This window comes from Ovis canadensis, chromosome 2, assembly GCF_042477335.2.
Source record: "Ovis canadensis isolate MfBH-ARS-UI-01 breed Bighorn chromosome 2, ARS-UI_OviCan_v2, whole genome shotgun sequence".
In the NCBI taxonomy this organism is placed as follows: Eukaryota; Metazoa; Chordata; class Mammalia; order Artiodactyla; family Bovidae; genus Ovis; species Ovis canadensis.
Genome location: NC_091246.1, coordinates 74,896,693 through 74,920,681, shown reverse-complemented (window position 1 = coordinate 74,920,681; position 23,989 = coordinate 74,896,693). Strand labels below are relative to the sequence as shown.

General features: G+C 38.9%; 1 protein-coding gene across 1 annotated transcript in view; it reads right to left on the bottom strand.

Annotated features, from left to right (window-relative positions):
* Positions 1 to 21,327, bottom strand: part of UHRF2 (ubiquitin like with PHD and ring finger domains 2) — a 72,964-nt gene extending 51,637 nt beyond the window's left edge. The window contains exons 1-3 of the mRNA XM_069576545.1: positions 19,768 to 21,327; positions 13,186 to 13,419; positions 4,398 to 4,657 (exon numbers count right to left, since the gene is read on the bottom strand). Coding sequence (XP_069432646.1) covers positions 4,398 to 4,657; positions 13,186 to 13,419; positions 19,768 to 19,920 — 647 coding nt within the window. The 5' untranslated portion in view covers positions 19,921 to 21,327. The remainder of the gene's footprint in view (positions 1 to 4,397; positions 4,658 to 13,185; positions 13,420 to 19,767) is intronic.
* Positions 21,328 to 23,989: the final 2,662 nt, after the last annotated feature.

Here is a 23,989-nt window from a genome sequence, read left to right as displayed (position 1 = left end):
TAATCAAGAAGTAGTTAAGCTTTTGGTGAGGATATGGAGAAAATGGAACTTTCATACATAACTCATGGGAATATAAAATGGTGCAGCCATCTGGAAATAAACCTGGCACTTCTTCCCAAGGTGAAACATAACTGCTATACAGCCCAGCAATCCCTCTGCCACATACATACCAAAAAATTAAAATGCCCCTACAAAAAATAGTACATGAAGGTTCATAGCAGCAGAAAGTAGAAAACATCAGTGCCCATAAACTGATAAATGGATAAGTAAACTGTGGTTTGGCAATGAATTATTTGCAATAAAAAGGAATAAAGTACTGATACACAAGCTCCAACGTGGATGAACCTGTTTACTTTTACTAAGTAAAAAAAGCCAGTCACAAAAGACCACATATTAGAGGGTTCCATTTATATGCAATGTCCAGAATACACACATCCAGAGTCAGAAGATTCCTGATTGCCTATGGCTGAGAGGGGTTGAGAAAAGGGCTGGAGGAGGTGGGGGCAGAGGTAGGGGAATGGAGAGTGACTGCTAATGGGTATGAGGCTTTTGGAAGATGAAAATGTTCTATATTAGATTGTGGTGACTGTTGTACAATCCTGTTAATATACTAAAAAAAAATTGAATTTTACACTTAAATGGGCAAATTGAATGCTGTGTGATTTGTCTTAACATAGCTGCTTTTAAGAATTTAAAAAACTTTACAAAAGATTTAAGAATCCTTTGGATCTAAATCTCTAAAGTCTAGAATTAATATTTATACTGCCAACTCTTTCTCTCAAAGTACTTAATGGGGTGGTTTAACTCTAAAAATACAAAACCCTTGCTCAGACAAGGGTGATGCTAGATGAGTCAGAACAACAATCATTAAAAAAAAAAAACACACACACACATTTAAGTTTTATGAATCAGGTACTCTGATGTTAACTCCACGATTTTGCTTTACATTATTTGTAGTAAGAAGCTCTAAATTCAGTCTATGTTCATTGAAGAATCTATAGAAAAGGGACTCTTACAAACAGTAAAAACTCAAACCTTAAAACATTTCAAATAAATTTCTTATTATAACCTGCTTTTTATGAACTTAGAATATTTGTAGCTATAATTTTGAGGAAAAATGAAGTAAGATTAAGAAACAAATGATTTCATTTAGATTCTATAACAATGTTAACTACTAGATCTGGCTTTTGGGGCTAGACTGGTGAAACCATGAACCTTATAAGTTATATCATAATTCTGTAATGTCACTTCTCATAGAGTAAAAATTGTTCTAAACTCTGATCTGGTTAATATGTTAGGACCAGTAGGTCACCATAAAACTAACTTCTCGACACCACCATTTTAAACTTATTCCCAAAGAATTCCTCTGACAGGTTCCTTGGTCCCAAGTACCATATCCCTCTGCTAAGGCTAAATGACAAGTTGTTCAAAATGCACTGCTGCACTCAGAGTCTGGAAATAATCAAGCAGATTACTTTCAACTTACTCTATGAGAAAAATGAATTAAGTCACTGAGAAATGATAGTACTAGATCAGAATCATAAACGCAACCTATATGTACTTAGAATTTATTAAGTTTAAGTACAAAAAAATTGTCTGACAAATACTGTTTTGAAAGTGAAAACTGAAGTTAGAATGACTGGATTATTTCTGTTTGCAATGTAACATATTTAGTAATCCGCCACCTAAGACTAAAGCGGGTCAATGCTTGTTTTTGTTTACTTCTCAGGGCAGACCATTCTCTATCTTTAGAGATCTGGCTGGTAGGAAGTTTCTGTTATCTCTAAAGGGAACTGTGTGCATGCTCAGTAGTGTCCAACTCTCTGTGACCCCATGGACTGTAGCCCACCAGGCTCTTCAGTCCATGAGTTTTCCAGGCAAGAATACTGGAGTGGATTGCCATTTCCTCCTCCAGGGAATCTTCTCGACCCAGGGACTGAACCCATGTCTCTCACGTCTCTTGCATTGGCAGGCAGATTCTTTACCACTGCGCCACCTGGGAAGCCCAGGTTATCCTGAAACCTACTTTCTGTGTTGTACAGAACTTCCTCCCAGAGCTTTTAAAATATGAAAGCCATCCTGATCCCAGTCTTTTCAAGCTAAATACTTAGTTCTTTCAGCTATTCTTCATGATGATTTTGTATTTTGAGTTCTAAAGATATCCAAGTAGAGAATAATCAGCCCAGTACAACAGGAACACCAGTCTTCTTCTACCTATCTTGTTTCTAATCAAGCACCTCACAATGTAACTATTTGACAGCTACATTCTACTGACTAAGTTGGAGCTTACTATTCAGTAAGAATCTGTATTACTACTGCTAAGCCATATATGCCAGTCTCTTGTCAATGCATCCTCCACCCAAGAAAGTAAGGACTTGTTTAATAAGTTATTGAAATTAACATAAACTTGACTATAATTTTTAACTTTTCTGATAACCATGAAGAATGAAATTTTAACAAGATTTGTCATCACATCCATATGGGGTCATGGGTCTTTCTAGGTGCTTACACCAGCCTTTTGTTATTTAGGACTCTTATCCAGAAACTCATCTATTTTCATACTTTATTTCATATAGTCCTTTGTTCTTTTTGAAGATGTAAGTGATACATATTAAATTAAGCTTCTGATACTTTATTTCTCAAAGAAAGTTCAGATACTGTTTTCCTTAAGTTGCCAGTACTGAAATAATTCCATCCAGTGAAATTATTTTGAACAGATAATTTTAGTCTTCTCATGCATTCTGGGTTTACACTTCCTTTTACTAACATTCACTCTAGTCAAGAAAAATTTCTCCTACATTAAAAAATAGCCAGGGACTGTCCAGTGGCTTACGCTACCAAGACAGTGGGCCCAGGTTCCTTCTCTGGTCAGGGAACTAGACCCCACATGCCAACCTGGTGCAACCAAATAAATAGTCAAATAAATGCTAAGATACTGTGATTTATGCTTTAACATTATACCAAACTCAGGCCTATCCCTTGGAAAGTTGTATTCCAAAACCAACTAAGAGCCCCTAAACCTGTAAAAATTTAGTAAGCCTTAGTTCACTTAGTGTTTAAAACTCACTCTATATCCACACTGTGCCATTCTATACAATTATTAATTTTTGGCCAAATAATAACTCCTTTATGGGCCAGAATCAAGTCCCAAGTAGCTGGTTTCTGAGTTCTTTTCTCTAAGAAATAAACACTCAAAACAAATCAAGAGCTCTACTTGTTGACAACAGATATACAGATAGCTGAAGTCCCCCACTAATGCAGTGTCTTGCCTCTTTGCCATGGTACTCATAAACCCAGAGACTGGTTACTGTTAACCTACCAACTCCAATCCCTTCCTATCCCAGCCTTGATTTACCAATATTTCAAGTCCTGGCCAATCCCACATTTTAATACTCATTTAAACTGTCGGTTCTATTATCATCTACTATGTTTTTTAAAAAAAAAAAGCAGTATGATGGCCATTTGAAATAAGCCATGTTGGCAACTTAGTTAGAGCCATAAGAAGTGTCAGAAAAGATAAAAGGGATCTACTTTGGAGCCCTTTCCAGGTATCCTGGAAATATGTGTCAACACCAAAGTCTTTCATACCATTTTTGTAAGAAAAATTACAACCCTTTTAGAATCTTGAACTTACATTTGATAAAATATTTGGTTGTGTATTTTCTACACATATGAAGATGTCACTTGAGTGAAGACTTAAAAGTTTATGTAGTGTTGAATAAATATTAAATCTTTCACCATAGTAAATTTTATAGTAGGATTTTAAAAATAAGTAACAACGATGATAATTCAGTGTTAGAGTCTAGGCCCTCAAATCAAGTTCTTAATACTATTTTCACGTGAACATTTAAAAACATTTGGTTGGGAGAGGGAGACTGGAAAGTGATTGCTGCTTATGTAGTTTTTTGGAGGGAAAATAAAAAAAGTGTTCTAAGATTAGTTTGCGATAATGCTCAATCCTGTGACTATATTAAAGACAGTGAATTATACCCTTTATATGTATAAATTTTATGTGAATTAACTCAGCAATAGCTTTCAGAAAATATTTCAACTCCATTCTAAAGACTATTACATCCCACGTTATTATATATTTTCTAAAATATTCTTAAAATGCATAGCAAAAGCCCTAACATACCAGAGGACCAGACAGAGAAACCTTACATATTAAATTAAGCCAGGTATTAGGATACCAGATACAAACTACTTATGAGCCAAATGTTGAATGTTAAGGAGCTCTTATTATAACCACTAAACAGAAACAAAAACATGGTACTAGACCAAACATGACTCCTAGATGATCTCTTCAGAAAGACTTATTTGAAAACAATCTTGAAATGGGAGATTTTGCTTCTGCAAACAAAAATATGAATGAAGTCCTCAATATCATGAGCACTTACTCATCATACTCGATATGATAAATAACGTCTTCATCAGCAGCAACAGAATCTGAATTAGATGTAGAGGGTACATTGTCCAATTTTTTTGTGTTCTCTTTGGAATTATGATTTACATTTCCATTAGTCCTTTTACAAGAACTGCCATTCTTCAGTGGAGTTTTGCCACGTGAGTGTCCATCAGAAGCTCTAGTAACACTATGTATACGTGCTTCAAACCAAGCACCAAGGGCGACATCTCTGGCATCCACCAATTCATTTACCTAAAAAAGTTTAAAATTAGTTAATGAAGCGTAACTTCATCTATTGCTTCAAAAACCTTAATATGACTCAAGTTATTTTGAGAGTTATCACGGTTAATATTTGCAGATACAAAAGTTTAAAGTAATTTCAAAGATTAGAACAAAATTATTCTTTTGGATTATACTGTCAAATCTGTTATTTACTAATATGAAATTAACTTTCCTCCCAATATCCTTCAGTGAAATAGGTATTTAACTATTCCTTATCCTTATCTATATTAGACTTTTAAAATATAATTCTTGTGTACCGAAGAGTCATCCTGGCATGTTATTCATTAAGAATGTCACTAACAAAAAGCCAGAACTTTGGAGTATTGTGACTGTAAAACTAATTTACTCTGTTAATTTCTTCAGAATCCTTCAGATAACTTAGTCAGACCAACCAGAAAACAGTGTATTAAGCAAAAAATAAAAGAGGGACTTGTGCACATGTACAAAGGAAAGAATTTAATGAACCCACCTATACAAAATGGGGTTAAGTTTCACCAACAGTAATTCACTAGCAAATGCATTATTTACTACCTCAAAGGACAAATATAAAGAGAACAGAGCTATAAAGATGCAAAATATATGTAGTCAACTCTAGCAGATGTTCCAGAACTAAATCATACAATCTAACAAAAGGTATAAAACAAGGTGTCAGAAAAACAGGTACACCAGAGAAATTTAGATTTACCTAAAGAAGCTGGTTTTTAAAAAAATTATGTTGTCAAAAAACTGAAGGAATTGGTCTCCAGGTTAAGGCCCTTTCAGAAGCAATAATCAAGAGAAGTCCCTTCAACTTTAAGTCTTTAAAAACAAAAAAATGACATGACTAATACAAGATCATCACCTAATCAAGCTAGCTCTTTCTGAGAGTCTAAGACCACTTTAAGGTATCATATAGGGTGGGGTGGGGGTGAGTATATAGTAAAAGTTAAAACCTATATACTAGATATTATGCAAGGCTACTTCAGTTAGGTTTAACAATCTTAATAATTAATAAATCCTATTTTACAGGATAAGGAAACAAAAGCTCTGACAAGTTAACTTGCTCCAAATGGAAGTTAATAAAATGCAAAACTAGGATCTGAAGACACCTTAACCTTAAAGATTATGTTCTTGCTACTGCACATTGCTATACATTATGTAAGGATATAGCTATCATAGTGATTCCTCCTATGGATCTCAGCATCAGCAAAGTTAACTGAAAACCTTCTGGGAAGGACTGACCATTCTAGATACCATTAAGGACATTTGCAATTCATGGGAAGAGGCCAATATATCAACATTAACAGGATTTAGAAAAAGTTTATTCCAACCCTCATGGATGAACTTGGAGGAGTTCAGGACTTCATAGAGGAAGTAACTGCAGATGTGATGGAAATAGCAAGAGAACTAGAATTAGAAATGGATACTGAGGATGTAGGTGAACTGCTGTAATCCCGCAGTGAAGCAAATTGATAAGGAGTTGCTCCTTATCAATGAGCAAAGAAGCGGTGTCTTGAGATGGAACCTATTCCTGGTGAAGATGTGGTGAAGATTGTTGAAACGACAAAGGATTTAGAATACTATATAAACTTAGTTGATAAAGCAGTGGCAGGGTTTGAGGGGGTTAACTCCGATTTTGAAAGAAGTGGGTAAAATGCTATTCAAAGCCTTGCATGCTACAGAAAACTTGTTTGTGAGAGGAAGAGTCAATCAATGTGGCCAAACTTCATTGTCATCTTATTTAAGAAATTGCCACAGCTATGACTACCCTAATCAGTCAGTAGCCATTAACATGGACACAAGACCCTCTATCTGCAAAAAGATCATGACTTACTGAAGGCTCAGACGATGGCTTTTTTTTTTTTTAGCAATAAAGCATTTTTACATTAAGGTATGCACATTTTTTAAAAATTATGCTATTATACACTTAACAGAATAGTGTAAATGTAATTTTCATACGTACTGGAAAACCAAAAACTTGTGTTACCTGCTTTAGTGAGGTATTCTCTTTTTTGCAGTCATTTGGAACCAAACTTGTACTATCTTTGAGATATACATTTGGCCACATTTAGAAAAGAGTCTTTCATGTCGAAGTATTTGATTAAAAAAAACACCCCAAACAAAAGCTCCACATATGAGAGGAAAGGAAAAATCATTAAAAAATAAAATATCACCAACAGCAAATACTTGAGGATTTACCATAGCTAGCTACAGTTTTGTATGTTTTGTGAAAAACACACAAGCTCTGCACATAAACCTAGGTTTAAGTCCTTGCTTATCACCTCCTAAATGTAACCTTGAACAAAGTCCTTAACCTGTTCCAGCCTCAGCTTCTTTTACAAAGTAACATACTTTGCGGTGTATTGCGATTAGGTGACAATTTGTATAATGTGCTAACTTAGCAAGCATACAGTAGCAACAAATGAAAAAACTCTCCTTCCACTAATTATCAATATATGTTCAATGTTAAGACTTATTAAAGCTCATAGTTAAGTCTTATTATACCATGCTTAGGAAATACATTATCCATTTAATGCTATATACATTATCTCCTTTAAAAATTACAATACAAAGTCATTCTTATTTCCTAATTAGGTTCAGAAGTGAAAAACACTTGCCCTCAGGAGATATACAGCTAGAAGTGAAGTGAAGTCGTGTTCGACTCTTTGCAACCCCATGGACTATACCCTGTCCATGGGATTTTCAAGGCAAGAATCTCAGAGTGGGTTGCCATTTCCTTCTCCAATACAGCTAGGAGTGGGGGCTAATAAAGGTTTCTCTAACTCTGAACAGGATTCCTCTTTATACCATGTTTCTTCAGAGTTACAAATCAAAACACAATATGGTTCTATTTACATAAAGTTCAGATGGAGAAAAAATAGGGATGTAGACATAGGTTAAAAGTTATTATCAGGCTGTTTAATGGTAATAACAGGATAAAATTGATAAAAAGCAAAGAAATGATTACCATAGAAGCTTGGGTAGTAGCAGTAACTAGGGAGAGGGAAGTTTAATCAAGAGGGGGTACATGAGAAGTTTCTGGGGTTGATTTGAGTGGTATTTATGGACAATGACTTTATAATAGGTTGTTAAGTTCTACTCATATTTGTATTGTCTATTACATTTCATGACCAAAAAGATTTTAAAAAGCAGCATAGTACTTTAGACAAAAGACAGGAAATACTAAGAAATCCATGATGTTTACTTAGTAATTATTGATAACTTTCCTTTTCCTTTATTTGCTACAATGAGCATAGGCATATAAAAAAAGTTTAACAGTGCCACACACTTAGGTAAACCCCGAAAGCTTACTATCAGCAAGCTAAACAGTCATTATTTAAGCCAGAATGAGTCATTTCAACAGCGAGACCTCATGTGAGTCATACACAGCTTCCACAAAAACCAGAACACCAATTTAGGCATCAGAAGTCCACCTGGTTTTGGAAAATAAACTACTTCCTAGAGTCAGCAATTCAATGTATTGTACAAGGGGAATAAATGGACCCCTGCCCTCTGTACTATTTTCCACAGGTTCTCCAAACATGATAGTGATATCTAGTTTCTTACTACACATGAAAAGATAGCTACAACTGACCAAATACTGCTCAAAGTTACCAAATAAGGCAAAACAAGACTGATATTAGGTAATAACTTCAAATTAAAATTGCATCTTAAGGTTTAAATGTTATAGTCTGTTTTATGTATGCTTACCTGAAAATATTTAATTTACTTTTTGTGCCTGCAAATCATGAGGTCCAAATATATTTTTAGGCAATAGGGAAAGCCCCTATATCTGTTTGCTCATCCATAAAGCAAAATCTTTATAAACCAAAAATTACGAAGGTAAGAATTCATGAGAAGAGAAAAAAAAAATTTCCCAAATTTTAAATAATTCAGACTCAACAATGAAATTTTGATATACTTACTATTTAGAGACTTGCTCTAACGAAAACAGACAAAATTCAAAGCAAACTTAAATCAAAAGTAGCAGCCTCTAAGCATTTTCAGGCTAGCCCAAAATGAAGTTAGTATCTAGTATGATTCCATGAATTCCATGCAATGGCAATATCATCTGTTTACCCATCATTTCTAGTACCTAGTACAAATACATACTAAATACCTTAATATTCAATGACTGAATTATCCAAAAATAATTCCTTCTATATGAAAGTCCCTAGTCAAAATTTCAAATACCTATAGCAATTACTGAGCTTCATCCAAAAAACCAAGTAAATCTGTACTGGCACTCTTTAACTAACAAGGAAGGTTAAATATGGCTTTGACTAAACTTTGACTAAATATTACTTTACAAATAACTAGCCTTTTGAGAGTTTACGTGCCAGATTCCAAGTGTATTTCTAAATGAGCAAGGGGAGACAATGTACTTATTTGCCAAATTTGTCCAACTCAGAAGATGGCCGAGTTGAAACATGAAACCAAGTCTGATGAAAGTTGAAAGCTCAAGTCCTTAACATCTATGCTATGTATTAATACGAAATATAAGAGATGCTTAAAAAAAAAAAAAAAGAAAGAAAGTACGAGGAATAGTTGACAGCAAAGTGCTAACACTGAAAATAAAACACAAAGATCTGCTAAGAGAAGTACTTTCTCATGATGCTTTTCTAAATTAGATTGGGGGAAGGGACACAGTTGGGTATTGAGAAGTGTGCTAAACAGAGAATTTAAATTGACCATAACGGTTTAACTTTGATTAATTTCAGACCATCAGATATATAAGCTGGTCCTCCTATGAAAACACATTTATACTTATATGGCCCCAAACAAACCAGGTCAAAAGCAGCAGCTTCCAAACGGTTACATTACATCATAAAAAGTTAAAATGTAACAATGTAAGCATAATATATACAAAGATGGTTACATAAATATTTATAGATATATGGATATACAGAAGTTATTGCACATACACACATGTATTTCCTTGCTGCTGCTGCTGCTGCTAAGTCGCTTCAGTCATGTCTGACTCTGTGCGACCCCACAGAATGCAGTCCAAGCTCCCCCGTCCCTGGGATTCTCCAGGCCAGAACACAGGAGTGGGTTGCCATTTCCTTTTCCAATGCATGAAAGTGAAAAGTGAAAGTGAAGTCACTCAGTCTTTGCGACCCCATGGACTGCAGCCTACCACGCTCCTCTGTCCATGGGATTTTTCAGGCAAGAGTACTGGAGTGGGGTGTCATTGCCTTCTACACCGAGGACCCTAAAAACAAGGACATGCCAGAAGCAAAGAGCATATCTAAAGCCTAGGTATTAGCTTCCAATATCATTCTCCAATTAAAGGAACTAAGGCTTCTTAGAGAAATGGTTGACTGCAGGACTGGGGCAGGAAACACACAAGATGAGCCTGCAGCACCTTCTAGTGCCAGAAAGAAAGGTTTTAACAAAACAAAACTCAAACCCCAAATAGGGGCATATGGAAAGGACAGAGGAGAAAAAATACTAGTGTAAATATATGACCGAAAAAATGAAGAGGAGACAAGTACCCACGTAAAAGAATTCCTAATAACTTTTGTAGATAATCTGACCTTAAATATGGAGGGTTCCTAACTCTCCATTCCTTAACAACTTATTAAACACAGATGCAGAATATGTTTTTTTTACCTGAACGTTACTGACTACAGCAGGGATGTTTTCAATATTCACTTGCATAACAAATTGCCGGTCACAGGCCTCAGTTGCTGCAAAAATCCCCCAGTCAATAATATGTTACAGAGAAGGAAATGGCAATCCACTCCAGTATTCTTGCCTAGAGAATTCCGTGGACAGAGGGGCCTGGTGGGCTGCTCTCCATGGGGTCGTACAGAGTCAGACACGACTGAAGCGACTTAGCAGCAGCAGCAATAATGTGTTAAGAGTGGGCTACATATAGTGACTTAATCTCAAAGAATACAGTATGCAAAAGGGGATAGGGTAGAACAACTTGACAGTGAAGAAACGTAACACCATCTTAGCCAGGTGATTAAAGTTCACAATGGTAAGTTACTATTCATTTAAAACTTAAATAATTATAAAATAGAACATCAACAGTATTGTGCCCTAGACATGTCACTGAAAATAGCACTTTAGCTCTGAGCATTGAAAATAGCACTTTACCTCTGTGTTCTTCCTCCCCAAGTATGTAAATTCAGTCTAACGATGAAGAAAATATATTCTTATGTTGCATTTTACAACTACCTGACCAATACACCTCAAAATTGTCAAAGTCATCAAAAACAAAGTCTGAGAAACTGCCACAGCCAAGAGGAGCCTAAGGAGATGACTATTTAGTATAAAACTAATGTAAATGTAATGTGGTAACCTAGATGGGGTTCTGGAACATAAAAGACATTAGATAAATGCTAAGGAGATATGGTTCATTAATTGTAACAAATGTGCCACACTAATGTAAGATGGCAAACTGGGTGTAGGCTATATGGGATCTCTGCAGTATCTTCCCAACTATGCTGTAAATCTAAAACTGTTCTAAAATAACTTTATTTTTAAAATAATGTGAAAAATTATCAAGTAGAAAGTTTTGGTAACTGAAAGAGGGATGAAACCAATGAATGAAATAGACAATTTGGCAAGTGCGCTTTCAATATTAACAATTCGATCTGAACTGTGAACATTATATAAAAGCACTAATTTATATGTTTTGTATATATCATGTAAGTTTATTCCCAGACTTTTGCTTTGTTACTATAATTTTTTTTCTTTATTAAATGACCATAGTAAGGAAAGCTACTGATATTTAAACAGAGACTTTGCTAATGGCTCATAATGCTCTTATGTATTTTCTCAGCTTACCAGGTATTCCTAAGTATTGACTGCCTTCTCCAGGATTTACAATATTTTGTTTTTTGCTTATCTGTATTATCTAGAACTTCTAGAACGATGTTAAACAATAGCATTAACAGGCTTGTTTGTCTGGTTCTATCTTTAATGGAAATGCTTGTGGCTTTTCCCCACCATTAAGCATGATGCTGGGTATGGTTTAAAATATTCATCTATTCCATCTGTTCCTCTTACTAAGGACTTTTTTAAAAATCAGAAATAAATTCAAATTTTTATTTAGATGCAGAAAACAGATTAGATCATTTGTTTTCTTTGGTTATAGTAATATGATGAATTATATTAAAATGTTTCCTAACAATAAACTACCCCACTTCCTGACAAACCACACTTGGTCAACGTATGTTCCTCTAATATATAGTTATTACTTTATTTGTAAACTATAACTTGAGATTTTATATCAATATGTAGTGATACTAATGTGCTTTTATAATCATGTTTTCAGTATCAGTGTTATACTAAATTTATAGAACAAATGAAAGCTTTCTTTTTTTTAAAATCTTGTGGCTCAATTTAGATATCGTTATTATTCTTTATAGGTTTGAAGCAATTCAGTGTAGTGCAGCCAGGCCAGGTGCTTTGACACACCTCTTCACCAGTTTCGATTCTTTCCTTTTCTGTGGCTCTGTTTGCATGTTTTCATAGATCTCGATCTGCATTTCTTATGTGATTCATTTTGTCTGCCAATCTTTAGTTAAGTTTGGGTCCCAGTTTACCTCAACCATTAAGAATTATGAAAAAATATAAGGATAAAGATGTAGCAAAAGTGTTAATTATTTCTACAAAATTTACTAGAATTTGAAGAAGTTGCTAGATAACAAAGGTCAATAAATCAATCACATTTCTATATAGCAAACAAACTAATTTTAAAAGGTAACCATTTATAATAACATCAAAAACAAAGCTACTAGAAATAAACAAAAGGTACGTAAAGAGGAAAGTAACTGAAAAAGATGTCAAAGATCTAAATTAATGGAGACATCTATCATTCCAATAATGAAGGACTCAACATTGTAAAGATGTCAATTCCTCAAGGTGGTCTACAGATATGGTTTCCATTGAAATTTCAGCAGTATTTTTATTTCTAGGTAAAAATTCCTAAAGAAATTCTTGAACGTGTGTACCAGGATACACATAATTGGCTCAAAACAGCACTGTTTATAACAGCTAAAACTGGAAACAACCCAATTATCTATTCATCATGGGTTAGATAAATGTATTATGGTATGTTAATAAAACGGAATAATACAAACAGTGAAAAAATATAGCCACATGTGAAAAATTGCAAATATAGGCAATACAAAATGTTGTTTAGAGATAACTAGTAACACTAAAGAAAAATGGAATGATCATGGACGTCAGAACAAGTAGTTTACTTCTGAGGGGGAGAGAGTGAGATGTACTCTGGCAGGGGCATACAAGAGGCTTCAGAAAGCAACTACATAACCTTGGTGGAATTACATAGGTATTTGCTGTTATGCTCTGAACCACTGAGTATAGTATGTCTACACAACTTTCACTGTTTTTTCAATATTACTTTTTAAAAAGTTAAAATATTAACAACTCCAATCTTTACTTTCAAATGGCAATCAATGTTTACTTATTCACAGCATCCTGAAGAGAATACATCTATATTCTCACAATTAACAAGAAGTCTGAGGAAGACAACATACCTTATATAGTCCAATGCCAGGATCGATAAGAAAATCACGAGTTGATGTAGACGGCTGACTGGAAGGTCCCACCCTTGGGGTTTTCTTTACTTTAGGTGGACTATTAGAACAGGGTTTGGCCTGTATATCAGTCTGTTTTGATGTGCTAGGAAGGTCAGGGTCTGGGCGAACTAGTAGCTGAATTATATCATTAAGTCCAACATCATAGTCAAATAAAGTATATCCATTTTCCAACTGGAAAAAAAAAAGGACAGAAAAAGATTAAAATGCTTCTCTCAAAACTCGATCTTTTTACATCCTTAGTTACCCAAATGCCCTAGTCAAATTATTAATATAAAATTCTCAGCATTACAATTTAGTGATCTTGAAGCCATTCCTATGGCCTCTGATGTCAGCATCTTCTCAGTTTGTCTGTGTGTGCACTCAGTCATGTCCAATTCTTTGCGACCCCATGGACTGTAGCCTGCCAGGCCCCTCTGTCAATGGAATTCTCCAGGCAAGAATACTGGAATGGACTGACATTTCCTATTCCAGGTGATATTCCCAACCCAGGGATTGAACCCGAACCTCCTCTGTCTCCTGCATTGGCAGGCGAATTCTTTACTACTGCGCCACCTGGGAAGCATCTTCTCAGAACCTCAATAAATTCTTAGGAATCATTCTATGTAAACTATAGGGAAAACGGATAGCCACTGAAACCAAATATTATCACTGCTGCTGTGATCTCATCATCTAGGCAGAAAAACTCATCTTCAACAAGTTCTATGCATTTTAATGAATCCACTACAAGAAACAAAAGGTGAATTTTCCAAGTGAATTGTCTTATAACTTTGTGTTCATAAAGACATTTAGTTAACCATTTTATCTTTCTGAAGCAGCAACTTTAAAAACCAAGTAGAAAAAAATTCAAGCATGAATGATTACAATGCTTGCTCATGCTACTCCAACTTGCTCAGTTTTCTGTAAAGGTGGTCAAGTTGAATTATGAAAAGTATTCCAGGATGACTAGTGAACAAATTATCTTGTAACTTATCCATATTTTGGCAAGGTTTCTATAAAGGACTGAATTGCATCCACCATTCCCACTCTCACTCCTCCCAAATATGTTGAAGTTCTAATCCCAAGTAACTCAGAATGTGAACATATTTATCTGGAAATAGGATCTTAACAGAGGTCATCAAGTTAAAACTAGATAAGGGTGGACCCTAATCCATTATGATTAGTGTCCTTGTAAGAAGTTGAAATTTGGACAGACAAACATGTGGAGAAAACAGTAACATTCTGGAATGATGTATCTACAAGACAAGAACACCAAGGGTTGCTATCAAAACATCAAGAAACTGTTTGAAGGAAGCAAGAAAGGATTCTCCCCTAGAGCATAGCATGGCCCTGCTTGACAAGTTGACTTTGGGCTTACAACTAACAGAAATGTAGGACAAAGTATGTCTCTTAAGCCACCTAGGGTTTGATACTTTGTTATGCAAGCCCTAGCAAACTAAGTCTCCATTTTGTTTCTTTATACAATTTAGTTGGCCATTTCACTAAACTCTGTAAGGCTCAGAACTATCATTTCCCAGGAAACACAACCAATTTAATCCCTAGTCATGTTTCCCTTTGTATGTAATCTGTCACCATCCACACCTCTAACACAATAAGGCCATATGTGAGAAGTCAACCAAAGAGACAAGAATAAAAATCTGTCTTTGAATGACAAACTTACTAGTGTATATTAAATAAGTACCTTTCATTCAAGCAATCCAAAACATACTTAGAACAATCCTACACATTACAGGACTGCAAAGAGATCAAAGCAGTCAATCCTGAAGGAAATGAGTCCTGAATATTCATGGGAAGGACTGATGCTGAAGCAGAAACTCCAATACTTTGGCCACCTGATGCGAAGAACTGACTCACTGGAAAGACCTTGATGCTGGGAAAGATTGAAGGCAGGAGAAGGGGACAACAGAAGATGAGATGGTTGGATGGGAGACGGTTGCATGGCATCACCGACTCGATGGACATGAGTTTGAACAGACTCTGAGAGTTGGGGTGACAGACTGGGAAGCCTGGTGTGCAATAGTGCATGGGCTCTCAAAGAGTCAGACACGACTGAGCTGAACACATCACAGGTGTTCACAACTGTTAAACAGATCAAGGAATTGAGAAATTAAAATTTCCCAATAGTGGAATTAAACAAGACATTATCTAACAGACTAGCTAACATGCTTCTTTCAAATAAGTCTAAGGAGTCTCCCAAGTCAGTAAGCAGATAAGCCCTTTTCAGGATGAGATGTTAACATGGCTTATCTGATTAGAAAAACAAGAACTCCTAATCCTCAACTACTGGGAAAACCTCAATAAGCAAAAAACACGTTCACACCTTCATTTTGCCTGTCTCCAATAGCATCCCCACCTCACCAAAAAAAACCAAAACACCTAACAGCACAGAACATGAAAACTAACTGGTAGGACATTCCCCCAAATGAAGATACCTATATGAAGCCGTATAATAGAAATCAGGCCCACAGTAACCTGTAACCACTGTTCCTCAATCAGTTATGCTTGCTAAGATAGCCACTTTTACCCAGATGATGAGTCCTTTCCTAATTCATAGGCACTCTCAAAAGTTTTTCTGAAATAGTGATTATCCATCCACTGTATAGCAAGTTCCACAGAGTTTTGCTGTTGTGCAGAGTTGTGAAGACTGTTGGAATGATTTGTTACTTTAAAAGTACCAAGAATTCCCTGGTGGTCCAGTTGTTAGGACTCTACTGCCAAGGGCAGTACACTCCGTGTTTGGGGAACTAAGATTCTGAAAGTGAAAGTCACTTAGCCATGTCTGATTCTTCAGCACCACACGGACTGTAGCCCACTAGGCTCCTCTGTCCATGAGATTCTCCATGCAAGAATATTGGAGTGGGTAGCCATTCCCTTCTCCAGGAGCCATGCAGCCAACTGAATAATAAAAGTACTAAAGTCCTCCCAAATTTAACAAAAGTATAGACTGAAAATTACCTGCACTTAAATTATGCTGAGTAGGGGAGAAACAGATTGGTGATTTGAAACTTACACTTACGAGTTTCAGGCATTTAACTAATGAATGTCTCATTGTAGAATATGTTTGAGAACTGCCATTCCAGAAGATATGGCTGAAGAATTTATAATATTAAAGATGCAGGGATAGTCCTATAATTTTTTTCTTTGAATTGGATTGAAGTTAAGTTATAGGTAACAGTAAGAGTTACAGCTGTGATGCAAGGGAAAACTAGGAAGCAAACACCAAGAGGCTACTGATAAGGGATGCAGGTGGAGACCATTACTAACTTCCATCTGTCTTTCACAGCACATATACTACAAACACACACCCCACCACCAACCCCCCTGCCCCTCCCCGGTCTTTCAAGCAGGCAAACACTTTTACTTTGTACTGCATGTGAAAACTGAATACAGGGGCAAAAGAAAACTTTCTTCTGGTTCATGCTTCACATCTACAATCTACTCTAAGAGTTCCTACAATGGTACAGGGAAGAGAAGAGGGAAGAGAATCCTTTCAGAGTAGGAAAAGCTCTGGATTCTCAAATATTTAGAGATCCACCAATACAACTCTTTTCTTAAACAAACCCCCAGGGAGCAAACTCAACCTCTCAAAGAGTATCTAAATGAGGTTACCCTACTTTAACTGGAACTTACAGCCCAGAATTGCTGCTCTCCCCATTTTGACTCTCAAAAGTAGTCAATCACACAATTACAGCGCTGCTCAAGCTTCATTTGCATACCGACCACCTGGGGACCTTGTTAAAATACAGATTCTAGTACAGTGGGGCTGGTCAGGTGAAGCTAATGCTGCTGGTCCTGCAGATCCAGGGACCATACTCTGAACAGTAGGAAACTAGTATTAGGCTGAATTCCTACAAAATGCACTTTCAAACTCAGGTGTTCATCAGTATCTCCCTTGGGGTCTTGTTAAATTCAACCACTTGCAATTTTAGGGTGAAGTGAACATCTATAATAAATATCCACCAAGTGATTCTGATGCTTTATCAAAGATTAAAAGCAGGAGACCTAACATACAAAGGTGGAAGAGGAGGCAATCTACATCATGGACACTGTAAATGTTTTTTTTATTTATGACATTTTTCATTATGTGGCAGCATAAGGTATCTTGAGGAAGGAGTGTGTTTTCCTAATAAGCACAAAACTCTGACTTCTCAAAGATTTAGAGATTCACCAATATAACTCATCCTTAAAAAAATTCCGACCTCCAGAGTGCAAATTCAGCTTCTCAGAGAACCATATCCAAATGAGGTTACCCTACTTTACCTGGAATTTACAGCCTTGCTCTCTCTCCATTTTGACTCTCAAAGGTAGCATCGATCTATTCCGCCCTTTCTCCTTTTGACTCTCAAAAGAGCATTTTACAGGATAAGGGCAGGTCTTTGACACCAATCCAATAGAAGCCTACTACAGACACACTATCTTGTCCAAGGACTGTAGACAGTATTTCCAAAGGAGAATAGAGATAATAATCACTCCATGGCTACTTGTCAGCTCATAAATAAACACCTGTAGCACTATCTTTCTTCCCTCTCCAACTAAGTAGGAACCCAAGGTCCATTCCTAATTCCTAGTTGCCTACTGTTATAGAGAAATCAAAGCGGAGAGTTATCAACTGTCCTGGGCTAAGAAGTACATAAGGTTGTTATCCTCAACAGTTTTCCCATGAGCCTGGAATAGCTTCGTGGTGTCCTGAAAATGTACTCTGTTGCCTTGAATATATCACAATCCCTTCCTTTCCCTCAAGACAGCCAGGTGCACATTTTCTTTTTATCATATTTTTATTATTAGACACTAAGAGGTGTTGCCTGAGAATACATTTTCATGCTTCATTTCTATCTCTGGTGAAGTTAAAAAGTATCCTGGGAATTTATGTACTATTGTCCCTAGCTAGAAAATAAAATTCAATAGACTTGATTACATGCTTTTCACTTTTGATCAAAAGATAAAAAAGGTATTAGCCATAGGAGGCACAGCGATATAAAGTTGCATAGTTTAATACATACATTTATTTTTAAAGCAAAGTTTAAATCGAACAGCTGTTTTTGTAAGTCAAACACTGGAAGATCAATATAAAACTATTACCAAAGATGCCATCTCTTGCTGTTGTTGTTTAGCAGCTAAGTCGTGTCCGATTATTTGTGACCCAATAGACTGCCAGGCTCCCCTATCCGTGGGATTTCCCAGGCAAGAATAGTGGAGTGGGTTGCCATTTCCTCCTCCAGGGGATCTTCCCCGCCCAGGATCAAACTGTGTCCCCTGCATTCCCTGGGAAGCCCATGATATTTCTTACTTAAAACAATCCCTGGCTCTTTCTCTCTCAGAGTGTAATCTCATTACTCTAAAATTTCTGGACAGTTTCAAACGGTAAGCCTACGAAGGGGAGAAAAATATTCCTTTCAAACACTAAGCTGTAGGAAAAAAAGGCTACTTCTACCAAATCAAAGAGAGTTACACTTATTTCAAACAACAGGACTGGAGCCAAACTATGATCAGCTGGAGGATGCCAACTTCTTTACTTGATTAACATTTTTTAAAAAAGAAAAAGATAAAGATAGGACGGGTCTGAGTCTCTTGATACAGACCATGTGAGTAGGAAAAATCTTCAATGGGCCAGACCAAGGCCATACCGTTCAACTACCAGCGACGCTCACAGGCAACCTCACCGCCAAAAAACACTTTCGCCTTCAAGTGTGTACCGCTGGCTATGCTCCAATTACTGTGTCAAAAGCTTGAGTGAGGGTTCTAGTAGAAGGTGAAGGATAAGAGCAAAACAAATCTTTTGCACTGCTTTTCACTCTTCGAACAACCTCCTTGGCCCAAACTGGGCAGTTTAAGCTTGGTCCCGGGTTACACCAACAGCTTCTTCAGCAGGTCTCTAATCTCCCCTACGACAGATTCGATTCTAGGAAAGGAGGTGGGGTGGGGAAACAGAAGTTCTGGAAACCCTTCGAATCTTCAGTGTATACAAATCCCTTCCACAGTGAGGAGGCGGACTTACAATCTTGTGCCCCATAGGGAGCAATATGTAAGTTTCCCCTCCCACTTGGGAGTCGGCAGCGCGTCTGAGGTACGGAAGCGATACGAGCCGTTAGCCGGGTCAGCACGGCCGAGAGCCGGAGCCTCTTGCCCTCCCCACCCGCACTTCGGCATGGCCGCCAGAGCCCTCTGCCCTCCCCGCCCTCCAGGGGCCACGGACCCCACCAAGCGCGGGAAAGGAGGGACCCCAGGCACTCTGGCGGGCTGTGCCTGCGGCTGCTGACCGGCTTGGCAAGGGCGGTAGGTCTCGGCGCTCGGATCGCCCCCGCCTCCGACCCCGCCAAGCGCACCTGCAACTCGGGTGGCCGGGACCCTGCTGCGCCCTACAGGCGGGCCCAGGGCCCCACTCTGAGCCTCGCGGGCTGCCCACCAGAAGTGGAGCCAGGTGCGCTCTGTGCGCGCGGCACACCAAGCCCTCCGGCCCGCCCAGCCCAAGCATCCCGCTGCCCTTGCTAGGGCTTCCAGAGAAGTGCGTTGGGCGCGCCTTACCTGCTTGCCCCGGTAGAAGAGGCGCTGGCACTCGGGCCGTACGTCGAACAGCGCCCACACCCGCTCGCGCAGTTCCTCAATTGTGGCTTTCCGAGACACGTCCTCAATGGTGCGCGTCTGCGAGCCGTCGATGGTGCGAACCTGGATCCACATCTCGGCGCCGGGAGAAGGGGCCGGCTCCGCTTTGTCTACCCCTGCGCTCCGGGCGCCGCGCCCCGCCCGGCCCGCGCCGCTTCCCCGGCGGCTCTGGCTCTCAGCGGCTGGCCGGCGAGCGCGCGCACAAGGGAGGAAGACTGACCAGGCGCCGGGCCCGACAGGCGGCGGTGAATCCTAGACCGTGCGCCCGCCCAACAGAGCTGGAGAGGGAAGGAAAACGAAACCAGTCGGAAGCTCGGTTGCTATTGCAGCCCCCGCCTCACAAATAGGAAACAGCCTTGTCTGCGCTGCGCGGAGTGTTTACTTATAGAGCTCTAGCTCCCACATGGAGGTCACGGCGCCAACCCGGATCTCGCGAGATCTACGCCGGGCTCCGCCTTAAAGAGGTAGCGACTAGGGAAGAGGCCGTAGACCAGGGGGAACTAAAATGGGAGGGAGCCGGGAGGACGCGATAGAGGGGCGGGGCCGCCGAGAGCCGTTACTTGCGCCTCCGCCTGCACCTGGGCCTTGGACACGCCCTCTAGCCTTGGGGTGTCTGGCGGTTACAAGGCCGCCCACACGGATTCCCGCTTTGGTCCAGGTTTCGCTACCCAGGGCGCCAGCGACTCGTCAGGCTTAGCGGATTCGGTTCTGTGGTCTCAAAAACACACCAAAGATAAGAAATTCTGACGTGCACTTGTGTGATCAAGAAAAGGGGAGTGCGTGCGTGCGGGTGCAGCCTAAATTTGTGAGAAATCACGTCAGGAAATGAACCCGCTCCACCGCTCTTTGCCAGACACTGTCAGCCACGCGGCCTGGCTGGGCCGGCCACCCAGTCAAGACCCTGGGGACCCTTCTGCTTCGCGAAGTCGTTTCCCGCCAGGCCCGAATGCTGTCTTCGCGCGGAAACCTGCATCCTGGGGTTTCCCGCCGCTGAGCTGAGGTGGCGGCCCTAGGCGGGCAGGCTAAGGGCCTGCTGGGATCGTCTCTTCCGGCCCGCTGCGCCTCAGGCCTCGGAAGTGTTGGTACCGCCGCCGGGAGGGCCCTTCGCGGTTACTGATTGTGGACCTGAGTTACCCGACATTTGGTCTGAGGGACTGAAGGGTCGTGGATAATGCTTTTAAAGGATGCAAAATTACACACCTCTGAGGAAGTCCAGAGATCCTACTAGGAATAAATTATCAGAAATAGGCCCAAAGCACGTTACCTAAGACATCAAACAGTGCGCTTACTTCAACTAAGAAGGAAGAGAGCATTATAAAATTATACATATATAAAAGATTTGAACTTAATATTTGCCAAAATCCATAACTTGACTATTCAGACTGGTGCAAATTATTAGCATAAAGGCAGAGCAGCATTTTTGTTATAACCACTTGAAATAATTGCCGTACAGAGATCCAGTAGTATGTTTGGGAAAAAAAAAAAAAAGATGGCCCAACAGGGGAGGGACAGAAAAGGAATGGAATACCTATACAGACTTGGTCTCTGCTCTCGTTGGAAATTTTACATTTGCTGTATCTTCTAGATATGATTCATCTTCTCTGCTCCTAACTAAAGCAAATACTGAGTATTCATTACATGTGTAACTATTAAGCACGCTTGTAACCTGTCCCAATAAGGGATAGCTATTTGCTATCATAGGATATCCTATGCCACTGTGGAAGCATATTAAGAAAATTTTTTTCTAATTCTCTGCTTACAAAGAATTTACAATCCAATTGAGATAAGATTTAGAAAGCATGAAAATATTAAAGAATAATTTAGTACTAAATAGTCTGCTTTTGATTAAAGCAACAATTAGACATGAGAGACTAGAATTAGAGATGAGGGACTAGAATAATCTGTGAGCTTGAAGACAGGGGTACACCTTGACCTGAGTTAAATGGTGTACTATAAGGAAGACGGTATTTAAATAATCAGTTCACAGGTTGAGATAGGCCTGGATTGTGAACTCAGTTTTGCTCTTTACTTAAAATATGATCTTGGAGGGATTGTTTACTTCAGTTTCTTCAATGTAAAATGGTGCTTGTAATGTCTAAAGAGTGTAGAGGGTTCAGCATAGTGCCTAGCTGGTACACAATCAATTATTTTTGTGCTCTTATGGAGAAGATTTAGTTAAGTACAGAATGCCCTCAGAGGAAAGAGTGCTTAAGCAAAGACTGACGGTACACAATTTTGCAGTCCAGTAGGAATTGCATGTAAGAGAAAGTTTGACTAAATGGAGAAGAGCAGAGTGTGAAGCTTAGCATTCAAAGCAGTAGATTTTGTGGGCCCCAGGGAGAAATTAAGGTTTTTACAGGAGCCCACTGATGTGATTAAATAGGCCTTTGGAAAGGCAGCAGAAGGAATGTGGAAGGATGCCTTAGGGAAAAACTAAGTAGGGGGCGGAGGTGGAATGCTGTCAGAAAGCTTACTGAACAGTAATTGTGTCAGTTTTGGTGAAATTTGTGGCAGTGGGTGAGAGAGGAAAGGATAGATTCTAGAGTATTCTAGAAAATCAAGCCTCTCAGCCTTGCAGAATGTGTGGATATGAGGAATGAAGAAAATGCTAAGAATAATTCTCGTTTCTAGTTTCAGTTCAGTTCAGTTCAGTCGCTCAGTCTTGTCCGACTCTTTGCAAGCCCATGAATCACAGCACACCAGGCCTTCCTGTCCATCACCAACTCCCGGAGTTCACTCAAACTCACGTTCATCGAGTCGGTGATGCCATCCAGCCATCTCATCCTCTGTCATCCTCTTCTCCTCCTGCCCTCAATCCCTCCCAGCATCAGGGTCTTTTCCAATAAGTCAACTCTTTGCATGAGGTGGCCAGAGTATTGGAGTTTCAGCTTCTGCATCAGTCCTTCCAAAGAACACCCAGGACTGATCTCCTTTAGGATGGACTGGTTGGATCTCCTTGCAGTCCAGTGGACTCTCAACAGTCTTCTCCAACACCACACTTCAAAAGCATCAATTCTTCGGTGCTCAGCTTTCTTCACAGTCCAACTCTCACATCCATATATGACCACTGGAAAAACCATAGCCTTGACTAGACGGACCTTTGTTGGCAAAATAATATCTCTGCTTTTGAATATGCTGTCTAGGTTGGTCATAACTTTCCTTCCAAGGAGTAAGCGTCTTTTAATTTCATGGCCGCATCACCATCTGCAGTGATTTTGGAGCCCAAAAATATAAAGTCAGCCACTGTTTCCACTGTTTCCCCATCTATTTCCCATGAAGTGATGGGACCAGATACCATGATCTTCGTTTTCTGAATGTTGAGCTTTAAGCCAACTTTTTCACTCTCCTCTTTCACTTTCATTAAGAGGCTTTTTAGTTCCTTTTCACTTTCTGCCATAAGGGTGGTGTCATCTGCATATCTGAGGTTATTGATATTTCTCCCAGCAATCTTGATTCCAGCTTGTGCTTCTTCCAGCCCAGTGTTTCTAGTTTGGGAGACTTAAATGATGGTTTTGGTAGATGGTAATGCTTATAACTAGAAGAGAAAGCAAATTGGGAAAATAAGGTGAGTTCCGTTTGCACTGTATAGCATTTGAAATGCATCTAAAGTATACCTAGATGGAGATATCTATGTGACAGTTGGAAATACAAGGCCAAAGTTTTGGAGGGACGTTCTGAAGGAGGCACTGATCAAGACCTCTGGTACTCACTTCCATGATACAATTTGTCCTTGTTAATGTAGTGGGTCTTCCATGGAGAACTCTTGGTGAGGGTGGGGAGAGGAGGAAATTAACTGTCAAAATTGGTCATCTACTGAGATTATGTAGGATATGTGTTAATCTAGTCAGTATAGATCCCAAATGATTGATAGGACAGGGCTTAGAGATGTTAAAACCCAGAAAATATATTATTTGTCCTGTGCAGATCAAATGAATTACATCTGGAAACATATATTTTATATATACTAAGTTACTTAGCCTATAAATAACCACAAACAGTGATTTTATGTGTAACAAAATACATCCTTTTGTGTTTATTCACACAGTACATGTAAAGATTTTCTCTCTTTCCTTGCAATGCTGTTGTCTACTTAGGAAGTTGCCCCATTTTAAAAACAAGATAGAAGTTCTCTGACAAAAATCAT